Genomic DNA, 23,411 nt, shown 5'->3' with positions numbered 1-23,411 from the left:
CCTGAACAATTCCCGCACGCAGACCAACCCGTACGGCTGCAAGTTCAGTGACTCGTCTTGCGGTGTGAAGCGAATGCCCCTATTATTTACGTATTCCTCTAACTTCTCGCTGCTATCATTTTGGACATCTTCTTTGGTGGATTGAGGGTCTGCTTGTGTGGGATCTGAGGAAATAAGGTTCTTTTTTTATTCCAGTAGTTTTAGTCAGTGGTAGGGCTTTATGCATACCCGTCTGGGTACCAACCACTTATCTAAATTCTACCGCCAAACAGCAATACATAATATCGTTTGGGAGGGAGAGTAGGCTGTATGTATAAGTGTTGTATATTTACGCACGAATATGTGTGTTTGCGCGCGTTTTATTTATTTATATTCGCATATGTTGAATACACATTCTTTGTGTATATATTTAGTGTACCGTCTCATGGACAAAGAAAAACGATAAAAAACAATATACCATCGACTTCCGCAGCTTCGACGACTTCAACGTCGTCCTCTTCGGATTTCTTCACTTCTTCAGTTTCGATTTCTCCACTCTCCGTATTGTTCACGCACTTCTCGAGCAGCTGAGTTATGGACGAGTTTTCGGTCGCAGCCAAATCCATAGAGGAGTGACGCGCGTGTTTCTTCGTTGGACTTTTGACTTGATCGACCGGTTCGATTGTTATCTCTGCCTCATTTATTAGATTCTTGTCTTGACTGAAAATCATAAATTTAGAGGAAAATAAATATTATTCGACAATAACAGAAAGTTTTAAAACTGACCATAGAGATATTAAAATAATAAATAAATATTAGACAAACTAAATTTGAAATTACCTGATGGTAAGTGGTCACCAGGGCCCATATACATTGGCACTGTTAGAAATATTCATCATTCCTTACATTACACCAATGCGCTATCAACTTTGGGAACTAATATAAGTCCCTGGTGCTTGAAGACACTGGCTCACTCACCTCTCAAAACGGAACACAGCAATATCAAACATTGCTATTTACCTATCCAGACGGGCTTGCACAAAGCCCTACCACCACGTAAAACTAACACTAGAAGTAAAACTATATACAATTACCCGTGTCCTTGAACGTGCTTATTTGATTCCAAATCGGCTTCATAGTCAACGACGCCAGTCTGTTCCGTTATTGACGACTTCCTATCCAAGGAATTTGTACCTTGAAAAGAAACACTATCGTTACAAATACATCGCATTTAGTTAATATATATGTTACTGTAAAAGCTCGAACTACGGTAAATCTTAAGATTTTCCAGTAAAACCTAATATTTACCGACATGAGTTAGTAAATGTAAGTATTTATTATAAAGGGACGACTTTTTCGGACTTATACCATTCCAACCTAACCTAGTTAAATTACTAACATTGCCTTGTATCATTTCCAAATACTTTTAAATGTGTGCACACGGGGCCCAAGTATCTATGGACAGTGGACAAATTTTATCCAATCGGGATTTTTTTTCGTTACACACACACACACTTTTTACACAATGATATCTTCCAAATCCAAAGATGAAATATTAATATGTGTAAAATTTAATACTCGAGGTGACTAATAAATTTGGCTGTGAATGAAAACGATGTGAATAAACCTGCATATCAAGAAGATCACTCAGGCACATGTGTACTCACTAACCCACATTAGAGCAGCGTGGTGGAATGATTTCTATAAACTCCTCTAAAGGAGAAACTAGGCCTAGGATTGAGACTTTTACTGTTTATAATTGCATTTTGATACTATTACTAAGATATTTTGTGAAAGAAATAATTTATTTCTTATTGAAGAATAATGACATACTCTGAAGAGGCGCCGGTACTTATGGGTAGCCAACAGCCTCCTGAATCCAAAAATTATGTGTTGGGTATGTCTTGATAACCATACCCCGCACACCGATAACGGCGTACGTACCATCAAAGCGGTAAACACCCTTTTTAAACTTGAAATTCACATTGTGTATCTATATATTTCCGCGCGAACAACACGTTAGCGCGATTTAAATACGTTCAGCGCCATCTAGTGAGCACATTTCGGAAACTCCATTTTCCAGTTACTCTTGCCCGCTTAATACAAATTTTGGCATGACATCTAACTTATATGACATATGATAATTAAGAATTTTACTTAGATAACATAATTACTTTGACTTATATATGCAATTGTCAGGGTTTATAAAGATATAAATAAAATAAGCTTATTTTAAAACGCTAATTATAATCAATAAAACCAAAATCAGTAAGTAAATCTAATGAGTTACGAAAACTTAAGTAAATCATATTGTCCTAAGCTTAAGTTAGAGTTAATACTTTAATAATCATAAACAAAAAATAAAATATACTTTATTCGAGTACGTATAATTTAAATTTAATATTAACTTGAAGATTCGTGTAAATTCGAAGCATAATATTATAAATAAAATCACCGTCTTGATTTGACCAGTAATATTATAAATACGAAAGTAAGTCTCTCACTGTTAGCTTGAGCCATTTTCTTCTTAGAGGACTTGTCCCTCCGCTTCAGGGACAGACCGACGGTTGTGTAATTCGTGGCTGCGTCTTCCGGCGGGAATTGTGGCAGTCTCATGAAAATCAACTGAGTCATGTCACGGAGACTCTGCTCGGCGTTACGGCGGAGAAGTTCTGCAAAAATATGCAAGTTGGAATTAGTTGTTTTTTTTTCTTGGTTTCCTTTTAGTTAAACGGCGCCGCTTAGTAAAGTGGCTATGCGTTTCTGTGAATGGCTAATTTAACCAGTTAGCTGAGACATATCTTCGTAATGTTTGCGTTCATGAAATTTTACTAGATGAAGCAGAATCTGTATACAATTGCTGTTGGACCTACGTAATTATTGGCGAGTTAATTACATCGGATAATCATTTACAAAAATGATTTTAAAAGGAACTACACATGCGAGCTAATGCTAGGATATTAATAAAACATTTGAGTTTTTTTTTTTTTATTACCTGTAAGTCTCGTCTCAAAACACGTTCGAAAACAGCTGAGCATAATCTCACAAACACTTTCATCGGTCAACATGGCGCCTTCTGGACTCAGCATAAGAGTACGTAAAACCTAAAACGAAATCAAAATATTCTTTATTCAAGTAGTCTCATAAAATAACTTTTGAATCGTCATATTACAGTGCTGAATTAAATGTGAAGCTACCTCCGGTTCGGAAGGTAGATTCTAGCGAGAAGGACCGGCAAGAAACTCAGTAGTTACTGTTTTCCACCATTTAAATTACAGAGTATATATATCCTGCCTAGAAATAAATAAATACTAAGTCCACGCTTTTTTATCTTAAATATAAACTCGTATTGAGTAATATGACTTATTATTTATTTATCAATGTTTTTTTTAGTATAATTTATTTATAATTAATAATGACTCGGAGGAAGTTGCGGGATCGAACTGGATGCGAAAAGGAAAACTGGCTACTTTGGAAATGCAACTCGGCAATAATTCTAGCCCCAAACGTGGAATTTGCTCCAGTACATTTGTATGTTTATATGTGGTTGGCAACGCTTTGACGGTCTAAAAAGTACCTATCTATGGGCAATGGTGACCACATACCATCTGGGGGTACATATTCTTGCTTGCCTTCCATTTATAAAAATAAATAAATAGTGCGAATTCGATCGCCGAGCCAACGAGAGATAGATTTTTAAATAAAATGTCACATAAATGTGTATCTTTTGTAAAGAGAAATTCATTGGCAATAATTGAATACGTAAAACTCATTTGCAATAGGAATGTAAAGAATATTACTTGTAAAATCTTCAAAAGCACCACACCGTCCGACGAATGATCAGTTCCAACAAAACGGGCGTGGGTGACTGCATCAGCGATGTCTTCAACTGTTGCTGGTACGCTCGAGTGGGTCGGGTCTGAAATATGACAACATATCATATTAGTCTAAGTTTAGTAGCCAATCTATTTTTATGTTGTTTTACATCAAAATCGAATGCTTCCCATTTAAAAGTACGTTCGTTGACACATCTGATGTTAGGAAAAGTGAATGTAGTACATTTTGTCTTCTTCCTTTTTAACAGTTAGTTATTATTCACATCAACATCTAATGCATCCCATTTAAAAATATGTTCGTTGACAGATCTTACGTTAGGAGTTGTTCATTATTAATTTAACAGTAAGTTATTAACACTAAACCAATGTATTTCAGTGCGAGCACTTTTCACATGATCATATATTGAAAGCAGTATTTTTATTTTAAAAATTATAGAAGTATCATCACCATCAATACTATCTTGTGTTTATTACCCAAGAAATGTGGCAGGTCATTTATATAAACGAGGAAGAGAAATGGACCAAGAATTGATCCTTGAAGGACCAACACAGTAACTGTAGCCCCGGAATATTTCTTTCCATTCACATCCACCCTCTAAAACCGATTGCTTAGATACGAAATCAGATAATTAAGGGCGGTGTCTCTAATGCCATAATGACGTAGCTTCCTGACCAAAATTTCGTGTACCAATACAGACAATCAAATGCCTTAGATAAATCACAAAATATCCCTAAGGCATCCTGTAACTCCTCCCCATAAACATTTTATGAGCTGTCAAATGGTCAAATAGACCACCTGATGGTCAGCAAGTTTATGGTTCCAGCGCCGCGCCACGTAATAAACAAAGGCACCTTAAAAAATTTGAAAAATTTTATTAAACATGTAGGACGCAAAGTAGTGTCGTTTGGCCTGTATTAAATTATAATTGGCCCTAGTATTTGTAGGATGACTATGTCCTATACAGAAATATTCATGTATGAATTTGAAAGGATATCAAACTTTACAGCACAAGCCCATAAAACCAGTGTCTGTATAACTAAGATTAAATAAAAAGTTCATTAAAACGGTACTCAAATCACAAGCCCTATGCTTTTTTAAACTAAAAAAACACATTCAATGTATGAACAGACAATATATAGTAAAATTAATTTAGAAATAATTACAAAAATTTGGAATTAAAATTTTATTCAATATTTTTTGTCAATCAATAGCAAAACTAGCAATGAATAAGATCACCTATTCAGAAAGATTGATCAAAAATGGGCAAGAGTCCGTCTAAACTCAGTTACGTTATAAATAAATTATAAAATTATGACATCAGCAGGATAGGACCACAACATTAGTTAATAAATTAAAATGATATAATCAAATATAAGTTAAAATAACAATGCATTAGAAAATTAAACTAAAATTTACTAAAACAAGAAAAATTTAAATAAAACAAGAATAATTTTTAGAAAGACCAAACTAATACCTTGTTGTATTTACATATAATCTTCTTTATTTCAAGAAAATATTTATTTTTTATAAAAATATACTAAGGTTGAATATTAATAAAACTTTTTAAAAACTGTTTTGATTCATCAAATTAAAACGTAATTACAATGAGTATCTATTAAAATTACTTTAAAATGTATTAATGACGTTCAAAACTTTAATTGTGTTATGATTGAATCATATTACCCATTTTAATTCAAGCTATACATTAAAGCTTCAGGTGGTAAATACTCAATTTACACTATCATTCTAAGTATTGCAACCTTTTCACACTTAAACCACAGAGCCGATTTTGATGAAATTCAATATGGAGATAGTTTCGAGTTAGTTGAGGACATAAAATGTTAGGTGATGTTTTATGTGCTATAAGGTAAGGTATTATAAACTTTGCAAGGATAAAGCCACAGGTTTATAGTTATTTTATGTTTTATAGTAAAAATAATGTTTTTATTATTTTTGAAATAATAACATTTTTTTGATTGATAAAGTATTTCAGATTAAGGAGACACTTGACATAATTTATATATTTCAAATTAGATAACTTATTAATCTTTTTATCTTTTAACCCAATTTATAATAAATAATTATTATTATTTATAATAAATAATAATAAATATTGGACAACATCACATACATTACTCTGATCCCAATGTAAGTAGCTAAAGCACTTGTGTTATGGAAATCAGAAGTAACGACGGTACCACAAACACCCAGACCCAAGACAACGTAGAAAACTAATGAACTTTTTCTACATCGACTCGGCCAGGAATCGAACCCAGGACCTCGGAGTGGCGTACCCATGAAAACCGGTGTACACACTACTCGACCATGGAGGTCGTCATTATTTAATGTTTATTAGCAGTTACTAAAAGTAGTAAGGAAATATATGGTAAAAAAAGTAACACAAAAACAGCTTATTTAAAATACGATATAGATTCATAAGGTAATAAGTATCATTTTTTTTTTAAATTGCCAGTAAAACTTCTTACCGATTAGTCCATAAGAAAGAAATTTGTGTATAGCTGATAAAGCCAAAGTTGTTACTGGTCCGGTGGTCTCCTTGCTTCTAATAACTTCTAGGAAAGGGCTTAAGTACGTCGATGGGTCTAGTAAACGTAAATCATCCACTTGATTTAATATAGTCTTCAAATCTTGAAAGGTTCTCATAAGGACGTCATATTCCTCATTAGGAAAGGAATGAGAACCCCAGCGTGTACTCCGTCGCATGGCGGTGACCAGCATGGCCATCTCGCCTTGCACCACAAAAATCCCATTACCCGGCAAAGACATATTTGCGAGTTTTTCAAGTAAATATCACCGATATCAACAATGTCTAATAAATTATTTTTTGAAGTATAATCATCACCAAACTACATATTTTCAAAAACATATAACAAACTGCCACTGTCAGATATTATCTTAATGACTTGTTTTTACTAAAATATGATAAAATTCCTAATAAAAATCAATAGGAATTCACAACTTGATTATCAAATTCCGTCACAATTCACGATCATATCATGTTGACGTTTCATTTATTTAGTATTACCTACCTTCCGCCAGCTGGCATTTTGCTTTTGCAATAGATTCCTAGTTATTTGCTACATCGATGTGAATTAGTCATACTTCAATCGACTTTTTTGACAATTTAATATAATAATGTGTACAATGCCTAAGAAAAATATATTATTTTAAATAGCAACATCGTAAAGATGTCTGACTATCGTGGGTTCATACTCTGACAAAATTTCCGAATTTTAGATTTTTCTATAATTTGTGACGTCCTAGGCACATAAAAAAATTTACGTTGCATGTAATTGTAAGTTCGGTATCAAATAGAATTATATTTTTTTTTTAAACGTGTAAGAATTCTCTGAATATTGTATGTGAATTTGCGTTGTCACGCGTGCAATGGCTATCGACATAGACTTGTCAACTTGTTCTTTTTGTGTTCATGCAGTTATTCTTAAATGTGTATCTGATTACGTTGCAGGCGACTCCTAACCTAGATTAACGCGACAATGGTTAAAAAAAAGAGACAAAGCGATCCTAGCGAAAATGGAGACGAGTCGACTGAATCGTGCGACGAAACTGTTAAGTCCGCATGTCACCATGTAGCTAAAGCAGTAGACCTCACGCGCCTGAAGAAATCACTCAAAAATGGGGGTTTCGAGAAAGAATGCGCGGAATGCAAGAAAAGTGCGAGTACCGAAGTAGTTGACCCAAATTATGAAGAAGACCTCTCGCTATGGATGTGTTTGCGCTGCGGGACCCAACTATGTGGACGTACACGTAATAAACATGCTCTAAATCATTTCAACACGCCCCACTCTGACTGCCATGCATTAACAGCTAACACTACAACTTGGGAGATATATTGCTATAATTGCAACAATGAAGTTACAGCTTCTAGCGCGAAAAAACTTCATGAATGTGTTGAATATTTAAAAAAGCAATCATCAAGTAACCCGAAACTACCACCAATAGAACTGCCCTTCGACAACCTAGGATCCAAGCCATTAGAACTCACAATGCCATTAGAAACAATGTCAAGGAATGATAAGGGGAAAGATAAGGCAATGGCATTGAACTTGCCCCGTGTAAGGGGTCTAACAAATTTAGGGAACACATGTTTTTTCAATTCTGTCATTCAATGTTTAGTTCAGACACCTTATTTGTTAAATGTTTTGCAAGAAATGGCAAATCCCGGTGAAAAGTTTACTTTGCCCGGTGGTAAATTGTCCATTAAGCCTGACCAAACTGGTGAGGAGAACAAAGAAGTGGACCTACCACCAATTACTGGACAGTTAGCTGAGTGGGGAATCTTGACAAAGACCTTAGCCGAGACATTGGATGAATTACAAGCAGGTATGTTATTATGTAAATTTTTCAAATAAGAAATTAATTTAAAATATAATCATAAATACTAATCCTCAAAATCCTTTGACCTTCTTTGAACTTCAATTATGTATCTTTAAATATCTTTGTTCTTGGATAGTAATAAGTACATATTCTATGATATTATCATTATTGTTCTACAGTAATTTTCCATTTTATTTTTAATTATAGATTCTAATTTGAATATATTATTCATATTGGATAATTATTAACACAAAGTCACAATAAATATTTCGACGAAGTCTTTGTTATTTTTTAATAAATATAAATTATCTTTTAGCATCATTATATTGATGACAATTGAAAATAAAATTTAGTTAAATGATTAAATTCGCATTGAGTTCAAGAAATGATTTCTTACTAATTATATTCATTCTTTGTTTTACAAATTTAACCTTGGCAAAATTTAATAGAGATATATATCAATTTTTAATGATAAAAATTGATAAAATAATTCAGTATTATAAAAAAAAAATTAAACAATTACTTTAATTGTTTCCGTCTAAAAATGCAGTATTGTAATGTGAGAAGTGTTTGTTTTGTTTAAATAACTTAGACTTAAATATTAGGTTACAATGTAACCTAAATATATAATTAGCAGAATGACCTATATCTCTTTGTGATGCTTAGACAATTTGACACTCATATATTCTTATTGATTTTTATTGTTAATACCCATAATAACAGATATATGAATGAGTGCGTGAAACAATGTCTTAGTAGATTCAAAAAGTATTTAATAATTTGTCACTAAATTCGGTTGATCTCATATTTCGTAAAATTTATGTGTAAACTTTGCTGCAATTTTTATTAATATTCTCTGCTATTATATAAAATAAATTTGGTGTGTTAATAGTAATATCTTCTCTAAAGAAATTATAAAAGAAACGTGAAAGTAGGAGTTTCGTACCTTTTCTGCTTGGTAGAATCTACATTCTAAACTGGTGTTAGTTTTACATTAACTCAATAGTGTATATGTTAAATCTATATTCAATATAGAAGCAAAGCATTGCACTTATTTATTAATTGTCTTTATTATAATTATCTTCTTTTTTTTCTGTAGTTGTATTTATAAGATAATTTATTATAATTTTATCTGAAACATCCTCAAAGAGATTCATTTCATTTAATTTCTAAGGTCTGTTATTATCCAAAAAGAGCTTTTATGAGCCTATTTGAATAAAGAATATTCTGACCTTCGACCTTTACAAAAAGTCGAGACAGTTGTATAAATAAATAATACCAAAATTCACATAGATAGTACTTTTAACAATATATCTTTCATACGTTCATGAAAATTTAATTTGATATTATATAAGTAGAACAGAATTAAATATTATTATGTCTCATTAATATTCATGTTTCTTGTGTAATACTCAAGTGAAGCCATATGCCTCTTGTGGTTATAAAATAAAAGAATTTTTTATTATATAATACACTTATATTAGGAAATGAAGTGTGCTAAATTAAGACATACAGGCTGTCCTTAGTTTAGCACTTATTTTGCACTTTATTGATAATTGATGTTCTATATCAATTAACAAATGTGGAGTAGAGTAATTTAAATGATAATTAGTAAATATATGTTAAAAAAACATTGTGTTTACATAAAGATAATTTTTATTATAAATATAAAATATAAGATTGTATTATTTATTTAAATAAAGTATGTTTTACTATTTTACTACTTGTATAATCTTAACATTATTATTGTTATGCATATAAATTTGTGTAATTCAAAATCTAAAAAATATAAAACCTTCATAAACTTTGAATTACTTGATCTATATATGATTTTGTTTCGTATACTTCCCTATGCCATTTATCTAATTAAATTAAAAAACAGTTGGTTTTGACATTCATCTGAAGATTTTTGGCATAATGCTTTCAAGGTTCCATGTGTTTCATAATGTCCGTAATGTCGATTTCAATGGCAAGAGGAGTAATAAATCACAACTTTTTTCTTGTATCATAAACTATTTGTTGTTTATAATATAGCATTGTAATTGTGTTTTCTTCTTCTACATTTAATTATATGTTAATAAAAAAATATTAATATTATTTTTCAGGAGAAGGTGGAGTATACAATCCTAGAAAGCTGCTGTCTGCTCTAGTCAACAAGCTGCCGCAGTTAGGCGGCGGTGATCAACATGATGCCCATGAACTGTTGAGACATTTGCTTGAAGCTGTTAGGTAAGGCAAATATGTTATATATAATATATTATTATTTTTTATATAAATTCTCATACCAATTTTTATAGATATTTCAAAATAATAATCGGTTTACCTAAAAACAGATTTTATAAATTTACTTTTAGAAAAAACATTGTAATAGATGAAAATCAAAATGAAAAATGAAGGCTTGAATAAAGTTATTCCAGCCTTCTTGAAGCATTTAAGCACTCTTGAATCATTGTTTATGATTGATTAAATTTAATTTCATGTTACCACCAGTTTGGAAAAAATTATAAGTAAATTCAAACTAGAAACACTGGGAAGGAAATCAGTAGTTACTCTTTTCCGACAATTAAATTACATAAATCATTAAACACAATTAGTTATTATTTATTAATAATAACTTGTATAAATTATATTGCAGGTCGGAGGACCTACGTCGCTACCAGTCTGTCATACTAAGCAGTTTGGGTGTTAGTTCTAAGGTTGATCCAGCTAAAGTTGACGGAGAAATTAAACAGAAGGTTAAGTTCTATGGACAACAGGCCTCGGACACCATGCTTAGACCAGAACAGGTATTTATATAATTTTTTCATATAACAGTTGGAGGGATTTGCATATGGATGATATATTTATTGGTCACAAAAGCCCATAGACATTGGCGCTGTAAGAAATATTACACATTCCTTACATCGCCAATACACCAACCCAATAACCCAACCTTCAAAAAACACCCTTTAAACAATTCACCCTTCAAACTGGAAAAGAACTATATTAAGTATGGCTGGTTGGTACCTACCCAGACAGGCTTGCACAATCTCATTTACTTTTTAGTAGGTTATATGAATAATTTAATTTGTGGTTTACTTATTTGCTGTAGGATTGGTGGTCATGGACTAAAAGACTATGTTCTATCCTTCTTAGCGTTATTCCTTTCTGTTCAATTTGACATTATTGGTTCATTTAAAAATCAAATGATTCAAGCTTCTTTGTTTGCCCAATGGGTGTATTATATTTAAAGGAGAAATTAAAAAGATATATATTTGTGTGTTTAATTTTTTTATTTACCATTTGTAGGTCTTTCGAGGCTTCCTAGTATCGACCCTAGAGTGCCAGGAGTGCTTCCACCAATCAGATCGTTCAGAATACTTCCTTGATCTCTCTCTGCCTGTTGCTGCTTCACGTCCTCAGCCACCTGCTCTGGTTAGAAGGAAAACGCCCAATGGTATGTACTTGGTGGAATATTTTCTATGTAGTGTGTATAATATGTGTCAATATTAATTATACATATACTATTGAAAAGGAAATAGTGAGAAATGCCTTAATTTAATAACTAAAAGTCATTTTTATATATTAAGTCATAATTGTTTTTTTAATGATTTACTAGTTATAGGCTTTTCGTAATTATTCCTTTTTTTTACAAAATGTAACAATTTGAATGAATTTTATATTAATTTGTGTCTAAAAGTACTAAAATTAATGATCCCAATAAAAACTAACCTCAAGGTACCTTATGTTATACGTAATAAGGGCTAAAATTTCAGACGAAAGTAATTTATACAATGCTCAAGAAGAGAATAAACCCTCGAAATATCAACTGAAGAAAGAACGCGTCGCTAGGAAAGCCGCTAGGAAAAAAGGTTTGTATAAGTTGTTCTTTGAATGCATATCCATTTTAATTAACTAACCCTTTTGTGAATAAAACTTATATGTTATCAAGAAACAACAATATATTATATCATGTATATATCAGCTATTAAAATGTACATTCTGAGACAGTGGTTGCTTTAAAGTTTTTCAACATTTATTCAATAATGCTTGTGCATTCTCGCATTTGATATTCGCAATATAGCCACCTATAGGGTTGCCAGGTCGCCAAATCTAATCGCCGGACAGACAAACTAGTTTAGTCGGATATTTGGGTAAAAAGGCCGGACAACCTACATTATTGAAGATTTTGTGCCTCAGTATTAATAGGTACGGTAAAAAATTTGTATGTAAGATCAAGCTTTTCTGATTATTTTTAAAAATCTTGTTAAATTCTAATGAAATATAAATAAAATCGAATGTATCTCGTTTGCAAAATAAATAAATAAAGTGTAAAAAGCCTAGGAAAAACTGGACACGCAATCAAAAAGCCCATGTCCGGCTTTATCTGAAAGCCTGGCAACCCTAACCATATATACATATATATATATATTTGTATAGCTGTCATTTGATATATCATAACATCGGGTAACATTCCATCAACATGGGAAATAAGTATCTCTCTATATTAGAAAGTTTCAAAAAATCCCTATTTTTTATTACAGGAAATTCAATTTCCAAAGATAAGACTTCACCAACGGAGGCCAACGGGTCGAAGGAAGAAGGAAAATCGTCTTCTGAACAATCTGATGCCGACGTTGAAGACAATCTAGAAGATCTCCCGCGACAGACGGAGACGCACTCCGTGTCCACGGGCACGCAGGCCATCGCCCACACGGCCGCCAACTTCGCCGCCTACCACATGGAATCGGGATACAACTCCGAAAAGGTCATCAGTTCCGACTCCATCCGAACCAGCCCCGTCGATTTGGACAAGGAGAAGACGGACAACACGCCGGAATCGGCCGACAAGGATAAAGAATTCGCAGAAGTTGGCACGTCGACAACTGCTATAGCGCTCGAATATAAACCTCTCGTATCTTTAGAGAACTTCTCTAACCCAGATTCAGGAGTCGCCAGTCCCGAAGCGACCAAACACAATTCCACGGAAACAGTCGATAATGTAGATTCTCCTTTGAACGGAAAAGAGCTAGGCAGCCATAGTTCCTTATCGAGCGAAATCAATCTGGATCTATCCAGTCCTCAACACAACAAACTGTCACCCGTCAAGAGCGACTTCGAGAGGCCGGTCTCGAGAATATCCTTTGCCCCGGAGTATTCCAACGAGGTCGTCTCCCGAGGTATAAGCGTGCAGGCCTGCAGGGATCTCTTCGAAAATAGCTGGGAGTTCAACAATGCCAGAAACGAAGACTCTCTGTACAACGATATGAATCAAGACGTCACGAGCAAGCTGGAAAAATTAAAGCTCGACATGGACGAGCCGAAGCCGAAGCCCACGCCGCCCTCACCGGTCGCGGCCGACGCCTCGCAGGAGCCGCCGCCCATGGTACCCAGGACCAAAGCTAACAACGTAGACGCCGAAAAGAACACCAACCGCGACTTCCTGTCCTTCTCCCGCCAGAGCCCGCTGTCGCCGCGCTACGTGTGCGACGAGGACGAGTGCAGTATCCAGTCCTGTCTCGCCCAGTTCACGGCGCTCGAGCTGCTCACCGGCAACAACAAGGTCGGCTGCGAGACCTGCACCGAAAGGATCAACGGCAAAGACGGCAAGACCGTGTACACGAACGCCACCAAGCGCTTCCTCGTGTCGAGCCCGCCCGCCGTGCTCATCCTGCACCTGAAGCGCTTCCAGCTCGGGCCGCGCTGCATGTTCCGCAAGATGTCGAAGCACGTGGACTTCCCGACCGTGCTGAACCTGGCGCCCTTCTGCGCCCAGGAGGAGCGGCGCGCGCGGGGGGGGCTGCTGTACTCGCTGTATGGCGTGGTGGAGCACTCGGGCGGCATGCACGGCGGGCACTACGTGGCCTACGTCAAGGTGCGGCCCGGCGCCCCGCGGCGCTCCTTCCTGCCGGCGCCCGGCGCGGACTCCGAGTCGGAGCTGTCGGGCTACGAGTCGGGCGAGGGCCCGGCGGGGGCCCCGGTGCCGCGCGGGCGCTGGTTCTACGTGTCCGACAGCATGGTGTCCGAGGTTTCGGAGGACAAGGTGCTGCGCGCGCAGGCCTACCTGCTGTTCTACGAGCGCATCCTGTGAGGGAGCGCGGTGTACATAGCTTCCTTCTCGTCGACGCTCGGGTCGGATTGTAATTTATTGTCGAGGTGGTCGGAGGGACGTGGCGATCGTGAGTTCTCGGTAGTCGACTCGTTTCGTAGGTTTCATACGGTTCCTGTGTTCGTTTAGTGGACGCTTGCGTTTTGTGAACGGGAAACGTGCGTGCGTCCTTTCATGTATCGTTGAATATATAATGCGATGTAATTATGTTTACGTTTATACATATATCGGTGGTTCCGTCGATTTATAATCATAATGACAGAGTTTACATAATGTTGTTCTGAAGTTTTGTGTCTAAAGGTGCTCCTACACACGAAACAGACCACAAACTATACTTTAAAAAAAATACTACCTTCGAACTACTTCCATTTAAAACTCGGCCAATTAGTAAATTAAAATTAGGAATTTGAATCATAAAATTAATTATTATTCTCTTATACAACTGCCATTAATATAACATTGCCTTAAAAATCATAAGTACAAACAAACAACTATTTCAATAATTTCCTTTGAAGCGATGCAGTGCTAGAATCCTTAAAAAGTTGTAATTAAGCTTTACTCTTCCAATTAATGGCTTTAGTTAGTATAATGCCGGCACGAGTCTTTAGCCTACATGGGCAGCAGTAGGGGCAAGTTCGCGCATGTACACTTTACCAAATGACAAGCGGGAGTCCAATAGACGACGAGCATCGCCTGACGGACCAATCGCGTGTCTCAGCGCCCCGGCTACTTCATTCCCCAAATATGTAAAAATGTACTACAGCGCAGGTCTAGGTTGTGCTCATGACTCATGCCGTTTACTATACATACTTTTAATTAAAAAAAAATACAAGTCAGTGTCGGTGCACCTTTATTTTAACGTATTTATTAATAATGTCTAGAATGATTTTTATTAAGGCTTAAATTTATCACACGAAAGTAACGTAATTTTTTTTTTACTATATTTTACTGATCAGAACTACTTGTCTCAATGGTCTAGTCTTCCATTGAAGTGTCAACATTTTAACGTAAAGTTAGTTTTGGCTATAAGTATACTATAACAGCATTGATATTTAAACGCCCTGAAAATATTATTTATTATGTTTTGTGATGTCTCGTTATGCTTTGGATGTGGTCTCACGTGACAAGAAATCAATTGCACTTAAGGCTCAGACAGACCTACCACTTCTCAGTTGCAAAGATGTGGGCGTTACCTTACAACTTAACGCTTAGCGCAATTATGTTCGATCCGATTATTCATTATGATATTTTTAAAGAATATCTGATGCATAGTGTTCTTCGTTAACATGAACTGTTGTAATTAAATTTGATTTTGTTTTCAATGATTTTTATGTGAGAACCGCTACTGTGTAAACAACGTTAACTTTAGCTAAAATATTGTCATATAGACATACCACTCCTGTTTTATACTAATTACTAATTAGTTGAGTGCTCAATTTAGTTAATGCAGCTCCGTGTTTGACTAATACTATTCGTTTCGAGAAGTTTACGGTGAAATATATAAGATTTCTTAATATAAATTATAAAATGAACTCCTATTCCAAATTTGATCGTAACTGAAATGTAAGTTATTTTTTTTTTTGTTTTATACTATATATATTATACAGAATTTAATTAGATCCGACTATTAAATCGCCTTGCTCTGTATAATAAATGAGAGATAATTTTTACTAGCCATATTATAATTTAAAGTTAAACATTTTCGTAGATTGTGGCTCGCGTTTGGCAACAAATTGCTACAAATTTTTGTATACAGTCAATTTTTGACTGTCAGCCGTCGATTGTGATAATTTCACTGTAAGCTTCTAGAACGTTCTGTCGTATATGTATGTCTATTGATTTGTGACGATAGTTAACCCGAGTTGATTATGTTATTGTATTTGATAATTTTGTATATTGAAACCACATATTGTGTTATGAACAGGTGTATTAAATAAAATATAGTTTTAAAACACATGATAGTTTATTATTTTAAACAACAAATCTGAACACTATATGTGTGTTAATTATATTGCTTTAAAAGTTTCGATTTTAATAATGTTTACATAACTGTGTCGTTTTGTTGCACAAATTAAATCGAAACTATAGAACTTTATGGAAGATAATGAAAGGAACTTATTCCTAATGAATTAGCTCCATATGTATAATAAAGATAGATATAACACATATCTACTACTAGGATTAGAGATTAGGTGTCCTTTTTTTTTAGCATTAGCAGCCCGTAAATGTCCCACTGCTGGGATAAAGGCCTCCTCTCCCTTTGAGGAGAAGGTTTGGAGCATATTCCACCACGCTGCTCCAATGCGGTTTGGCGGAATACACATGTGGCAGAATTTCGTTGAAATTAGACACATGCAGGTTTCCTCACGATGTTTTCCTTCACCGCCGAGCACGAGATGAATTATAAACACAAATTAAGCACATGAAATGTCAGTGGTTCCTGCCTGGGTTTGAACCCGAAATCATCGGTTAAGATGCACGCGTTCTAGCCACTGGGCCATCTTGGCTCCTTAATATACCCGAATGTCCAAATAGTCCGGAGACAAGCACTATAATTTATAAACAAGTCGAAATTTGAGCAAACTTGTCTATCTTTTTAGAAATTTTTAGAATTACCTTTTTGTCAATAATTTATTCATAAAATGTACTGTTATTTTTAAATAATTATTAAAACAACGCTTCAACCCAATACAGGGATATGAAACATTATATCCCACGTATAAAAGTTTTATAATTTAACTTTACCTCTTATTCTGTCAAGGGCAAATCTTGTATCTGGCAACACTTTCACTCAACCGATGGAGGAACCTTACATACACATTTGGTGATGGCTGCAATACAATCAATTCATTGATTTCATGTTATAAATAAGGATTGAATAAGAACGCGATTTAAAATATATTTCTTTAATAATTTATTTAAATACTTCCAACACGAGTATTGCGCATACTTGTACAGTATTTTTAGAAGTTAAAACTTTTATTAAATGTACTTATTCACATATTTAGTAACAAATGTATGAATTAAATTCATGTTAAATCTATCTAGCATTATGATTATAATAAATTAATACAAAAATATACAAATTTACTTAATAATTAATATGTACAAAAATCTATGCGTTAAAAGAATTCAGTTTTGACGCTATTGAGAAGCTTACACGGCCTTCCTTTATACTGCAATTAAACCTTAATATATTTTCTCTTTCCGAGGTCAGACTCAATTTCATGTATTATTTCATTGTCAAATATTAACCTTGTAAGAGGTCAGTTATCATTTCTCAACTTCATGAAAATTATTTTGTTTTTAATCTCCATAATGACTTCCTTTTAATTGTTAATATAAGTTAGCAAATCAAATAATATTTTAACGTTTTCGATTTTTATTCCTTCATGTCTGGTTATCCAAATCAGCAGTAAGGAAATGTTATAAAATAAATATGGCAACAATGTTTTTTTTTTAAGAAGTCGTCTAATATGTACATAATAGTGCCAGTATGAACAATTTATAAATGTTATTTTTAATAGTCGACCCGGTCCAAAACCATAGACATTAAAAGCATTAGCATTTCTTATCCTTCCTTCTTTCATCTTTAAGGCACCATAGACTAAACATCGCTCACTAAACACATTTTTACAAAAATATTCCTTTTATAGTCCGCTATCTTTTAGTCTCCTCATCAAAATCTCTGTATGGCAAGTTTCAAATGGTATAAGTTGTGTGATCAACGGACGTTCTAATATAATTATTTCAATGATGCAATAGAGTACTTGAAGATTATCCTTTGCTTTTTGTAGAGCCTGAAACATCATTCAATAGCTTCGATTTATGACTCATGCATTGATCAAGTATAAGAAAAGAAATATTCCAGAAATAATTCACGTCACAAAACTTCTCTGATTATATAATAATACTTTTTTAAGGAAAATGGAAATAATTACTTACCGAAACTGCTGCATCCTTAATCTGCGCGTTCTTCGCCATTTGTTTTTTCATCTGAATCATTTCTTGAGGCGTGAACCCGACTAATTTGGATAGTACATCGCTCGAGAAGTCGACATCTATCGTTCCAGTGCCATCTACAATCGTACAGCTTAAACTCCACCCTTCCTTACCTACTGTCAACTTTGATAAAATCTTCAGGATTTGTGCCTTTACCTTAAAAACTTTTCCGGTCCTTTCCAACTCGCCCAAATCATTTATTTGTTTTATGTAAACAAATGGTTCTGATGATGACCTTATAGATCGACTTAGGGGTTCTGATCTATCATCTTTAGAAGTAGATGCAGTCATTGCATTATTCTCGTCGTTAGACTCAGACCTAGCACCTCCACTGTTGAGGTTAGTATTAAACTCTATTTCATTTTCCCTCTCATCAAATTTCGCTTCTAATTCCTTAAGGTATTCTTCGTCTTCGAAGAACATTTCGTTGTCGTCAGGATAATCGTCGACATTATTCGAACTGGTGATGGGGTTCCTTTTGATTCTTTTATCTGGATTCGACATGTCGTCTTCCGAGCGCCTTTTCGTCAAGGCGCTGCTGTACTGAGCTTCGATTACATCTAATTGTTCCATGTCGATATCGTCTTCAACAAAATTGGACATCGGTTCTATTTGCTCATGAGAATTTATCGAATGAGTCGTTTGGATATCTGGTGATGGAATAGTGCGATCTCTTGTATGATTTATCGCTGTACCTGGAATTCGTGAAAAATATTAAAATACTCTACCGAGACTCATGTAACCAGTGTAACACGTGGATCTTTATCAGCGTTTTAAATTTGAATACGTATCAACTATTTCTATATTACTTTCGTTTGAACAAAATAGCGACTGTGTATTACGACAACTCTGCAAGGTAAGATTTCTTCAGATATAAAGATTTGGGTTTTCGTATTCGTATCTTGATAAAACCGCATCAATTTGCTCGCACCAAAACTCAGTTCATAACGAGCGAATACATCTGCTGCAGACAGAATTTAGGCGGAGGACACACGGCTTAACGTGCTTTATTTTCCCTCGTAAATGTGAACTCTTTAAATTTTGGACATCAAAAGAATTTTTCGATATACCCAAAAAAGTTTTTATCACTCTCGAAATCTGAGACCTTAGGCCTAATCCTCAGAGCAATGAGACAAGTTAAGTTACTGAATTAATACTCTAAAACTTACCCTGTGGTATTGGTAAACTCAATTTGGAAGAAAGAATGGCGGCTTGAGAATTAGCGATTATTAATTCCTCGACTTCCCCACCGAGCAGTTCTATACAATTCTCCGTCAACAAAATCACTCCACGCCTACATTCGACTGGACCTAGAAAAGAAAAATGTTTATTTTTTTTTCAAATCAATTGTTACTAATTATCTCTTTAAATAAAATGGATATGATCATATCCTTTCCAACGAATTTCATATTGTAGTACAAACTTGGTCCAACAAAGAGGTGTGCTCTCAAATCTTCTCGAGGTCATAAACCTCGATTAGACGAAGCGTCTTACATCCCGAGCTTTATCCTTCGCTAATCTCACAATCCATAGCAATAGAAGGCGTAAGACAAAGTGACACCGCTCGACAGTACCATTTTCGTTTCCTCAGATACAATTAAAGTTTCACTAACAACAATTTCATTTGAGGGGACCGAACTTTGTATTTGCATTTCTGAGCTAATTATTTTCAAAAATAAATTCTAGTTTTTTGATCTAAATATATAATTAGTTATTAATTTTTCTTACCTTTTATAAGCACCTTGCTCCCCGGTATCACATCGAGAGAGAGATTCCTCATGGGCTTGTACTCTATACCGGTAACCTCCTGCACGCCATCTGTCATATACAATTGAATCATTCTGAAATAATATTAACATTAGATTAAAACACTATTTGAGACATTATTCACTGATCGAAATTTCATTATAATTATTTATCTTAGAGTGGCAGCTTTAAATTCTTTATTCGAACATATTATGATTACAAAATAAATATTGAAATAACCTAAAATATGGTCCTAATACATTCCTAATAAAATACACATTTACCTACACCAAAAAAAACTAGAAAAGGAATGTCAAAAATGGCGTTTTTTTATAATTAGACATTAGTGGTATATAAACTATGAATGTTTTATTTTATTGAATATATATATGCACATGTTAGCCTTCAGCGTTTCTTCTTAGTTAGCGTAATATGTTCAGAAATGATACGTTATCTACATACGATACAAAACTCCGGTCTAGGGTGAAGCATTGCGAACAGGCGCGATTTCCTTTAAAGCCGGAGGAGGCTCGGACCTATGGCGGCAAAATTTAGGGAGCGGCAACATAATGAGTTTATTTTTAATGGTCATGTCCTCTGTCAATCCTTACATCAACATTTAAAACTTAATTAAAATGAAAGTTTTCGCAAAAATAAATAAACAATTTAAATCTTATACATTGAAAACCGCCATTCTTTTCAATTAATCAATAATAAATATCATAAATAAAATTAAATCTTGACCAATGACGATCGATTAACTCAAGGTCAACGTTTTTCTCCATACCGTAGCATGACAATTCAAAATTACTTTTATGACTTATTCATATAAAGGCATTATTTCAAAGATTATTTTGTTATTTTTAGTTTTTTATTATCTTTTCTCCTATTACCATTGAAATAGTTATACATACTTTAAAAATATAACTATAAAATACAACTGTCAGAATATTAACAACATTTAGTTTTTGCAACTGCAAAGACTTCCGTTACTAATTTATCTGCCTGCGGGCACGTTAATACATTTTTAATTTCAAACCAGAGCTATCGTGATTCTTATTATTATTATAATTAATTCTTATTAATGTATTTGGTGCATTTTTGTGTATTACTTAATGACGGTTAAGACTTCTAAATTCTTATCACTGGGCCATCTCCGCTGTCAGAATTGAATTAAGTTATAAAATAATATAGAAATAATTACCATTTTTATTTACCTGTGATTCGATACCTTGTCATCAAATCTTGTAGTTGCCTCAATGTTTTCTGTGTTTACTTTTTGTAATTTTAAATGTTGCTGATAAGCTGAAGACCCTGCAATATTATTTATAAAGTTATACTACGTAATTTAGTGTTGCATATCGATAGATAAGGTGTTAGAGATAGTATCGATAGCTCTCCATGAGAAATACTATCGATAGTCCAAAACTATCGATAGTATCAATAGTATCGCTGCTACCAATAGTATTTCTTACAGAGAGATACTATCGATATCCTGAATAGTTTTCGAGGTCAACTATCGATAGTTAACTATCGATAGTTCTGAAACGCTGCTACGTATCGTTTATTAAGTCGTCATACTTTCGTACTTAACAACAGTACCAATAAAAGTTAAAAAAATACAGCTAAGTCAAGAAATATTTTTATAAAAATTTAATCACATCATTAGTTACCAAGTCCACTAGAAAACGCGTCGAGCTTATAATGCCTCACTTCGAAGTGGGGTCTTATACCAGTTGGCTCAATCAGAAGTAAATTACTTTCGATTGCGCCAACGTAGCAAAAAGCCTCAGTGTATGTTCAAAAATTGTAATAAATAACTATCGAAAAATAATAATTGTAATTGTAAAAGATATTATTAATTCCATACTATGAATAATAAGTCAGTGACGTGATGTACATGTGTCCACTCATTGAGGGAAACCATGCTCTTCCCAAAACACAGTAAACATTTCTTAGTCAATTACTTGAAAGTAATAAACTCATATAATTTTAACCTCCTAACTGATTTAGCACACAGATTGGCCAATCTCAAGAAAACAAACTAGCAGTACATATAATATTGGACAAATGTTTCCGCAAACAGACCCTCTATCAACTCTCTTTCATAATCTAATGGATCAGAAAATCTTACTGGAAAAAGTTTAGGCATTGGACCAACTATTTTACGAATGTCACCAAGACATGAGAATATTTTTCGACACATTTGTATTGAATTTTGAACCTGGTATCTTGAAATCTATCTGTGATAAAAAAGCTTTACTGTACACTTTTATGATAGTAAATAACTTAAAATTGTTTGTTTTAGAGATAGCAGAAGAATCTAACTTAATTGCTTGCATTGAGTTTTATATGTGACCTATTCTAACTAATGCAAAAATGAGTTTTTATACTTTCAGACATTATCAAGGGTATATAGAAGGGTATAAATACCTAACAACCTCACACACAGACACCAGTAATATCTTGAAGTGTGATTTTAAAATAGCTTCTATTACTTACCAATATCCACTAAAGCATTTATTTGGAGTACATATCGACCATTTAATTCTATTTTGATCCTATTTTTCAAATTTTGAGGTAAGCATCCTGGGCAGACATCCGTTAGATTGTTTAATAACCATTGTTCTTTTGTTTGTAATTTTATTTGATCTTCATTAAAGTTGTTTCCAATTAAATGATTGACACATCTGCATTTAATAATAAATAAAATTAAAACAATCATAAACACATTTATTTTAAGCTACTGGAATCCAATAGCAGTTTCAACTTCTGGGTCCAATCTAGACCATCCAAGGAGCTATCCTAACAGACAGAAAAAAAAATTGTAATTCATCTAACCCTTTAGGAGTTCAGTCACATACATTTCGAATACTTAGTTCAATTCAGTTACATGTAGAATTAGGCTTACTTATTCATGAAAAAAAATATTTAACATCATTTTTAATTAACTAGGGAAAATAAATTTAAATGGTGTGTAATTATTGTAAAAAAAATTATAAGTACTTTGAAGTTACTAAATAAATAAAATGTTAAGACAAAAATAGTACATATACAAATGTTTTAATGAAAATGGACACATACGTTTAATAATTGCTTATCCTACTTTTATGATAACAAACAGTGATATAATTCTAGTAAAATGTACAATGCGACAAAAATAGTAATCTGTGTGATATTGTATCTCACAGATTTGTATTTTATTACTATTATTTTTAATTATTAAAGTTACTTACTCTGATAACCAATCTTGGTCGACAACCATATGATTCGAAGACATATATTTTCGTACAGAGTCTAAAATGTAATTATTTGACATTTTAACTACTAGTACTTATACTTATTATAAATATAATCCAGTCTGCAAAACAATAATAACATTAATAACTATACTAAGTAA

At 33.8% G+C, this 23,411-nt stretch overlaps 3 protein-coding genes and 1 non-coding gene across 5 annotated transcripts in view; 1 reads left to right on the top strand and 3 right to left on the bottom strand.

The window, feature by feature from the left end:
• Positions 1–6,806, bottom strand: part of LOC125070030 (Golgi-specific brefeldin A-resistance guanine nucleotide exchange factor 1) — a 125,747-nt gene extending 118,941 nt beyond the window's left edge. Inside the window, exons 1-7 of the mRNA XM_047679700.1 lie at positions 6,303–6,806; positions 3,780–3,898; positions 2,975–3,083; positions 2,484–2,651; positions 1,074–1,173; positions 458–699; positions 2–164 (exon numbers count right to left, since the gene is read on the bottom strand). Coding sequence (XP_047535656.1) covers positions 2–164; positions 458–699; positions 1,074–1,173; positions 2,484–2,651; positions 2,975–3,083; positions 3,780–3,898; positions 6,303–6,603 — 1,202 coding nt within the window. The 5' untranslated portion in view covers positions 6,604–6,806. The remainder of the gene's footprint in view (position 1; positions 165–457; positions 700–1,073; positions 1,174–2,483; positions 2,652–2,974; positions 3,084–3,779; positions 3,899–6,302) is intronic.
• On the bottom strand, positions 1,818–1,948 carry LOC125070168. Its single transcript, XR_007119871.1, has one exon. It is a non-coding gene; the product is annotated as a U11 spliceosomal RNA (small nuclear RNA).
• Positions 6,807–7,015: 209 nt separating the features above from the next.
• On the top strand, positions 7,016–16,217 carry LOC125070013 (ubiquitin carboxyl-terminal hydrolase 45). Of its 2 annotated transcripts, XM_047679680.1 has the most exons (7): positions 7,016–7,132; positions 7,307–8,181; positions 10,281–10,404; positions 10,811–10,961; positions 11,464–11,611; positions 11,931–12,026; positions 12,699–16,217. In XM_047679680.1, exons 2-7 carry the CDS (start codon positions 7,335–7,337, stop codon positions 14,243–14,245), a joined length of 2,913 nt encoding a protein of 970 aa, XP_047535636.1. In that variant the 5' UTR covers positions 7,016–7,132; positions 7,307–7,334; the 3' UTR covers positions 14,246–16,217. The 2 variants fall into 2 exon arrangements, with proteins under 2 accessions (XP_047535636.1, XP_047535637.1); XM_047679681.1 differs by lacking the exons at positions 7,016–7,132; positions 11,931–12,026.
• Positions 16,218–17,169: 952 nt separating this feature from the next.
• On the bottom strand, positions 17,170–23,394 carry LOC125069785 (recQ-mediated genome instability protein 1-like). The gene is made up of 7 exons (XM_047679358.1): positions 23,248–23,394; positions 22,514–22,701; positions 21,229–21,325; positions 19,994–20,106; positions 19,435–19,575; positions 18,209–18,960; positions 17,170–18,063 (listed from the first exon to the last, which is right to left on the bottom strand). The coding sequence occupies exons 1-7, from the start codon at positions 23,328–23,330 to the stop codon at positions 17,914–17,916; spliced, it is 1,524 nt and encodes a 507-aa protein (XP_047535314.1). The 5' UTR covers positions 23,331–23,394; the 3' UTR covers positions 17,170–17,913.
• Positions 23,395–23,411: the final 17 nt, after the last annotated feature.

This window comes from Vanessa atalanta, chromosome 16, assembly GCF_905147765.1.
Source record: "Vanessa atalanta chromosome 16, ilVanAtal1.2, whole genome shotgun sequence".
In the NCBI taxonomy this organism is placed as follows: Eukaryota; Metazoa; Arthropoda; class Insecta; order Lepidoptera; family Nymphalidae; genus Vanessa; species Vanessa atalanta.
This window is presented reverse-complemented; position numbering and strand designations above follow the sequence as displayed.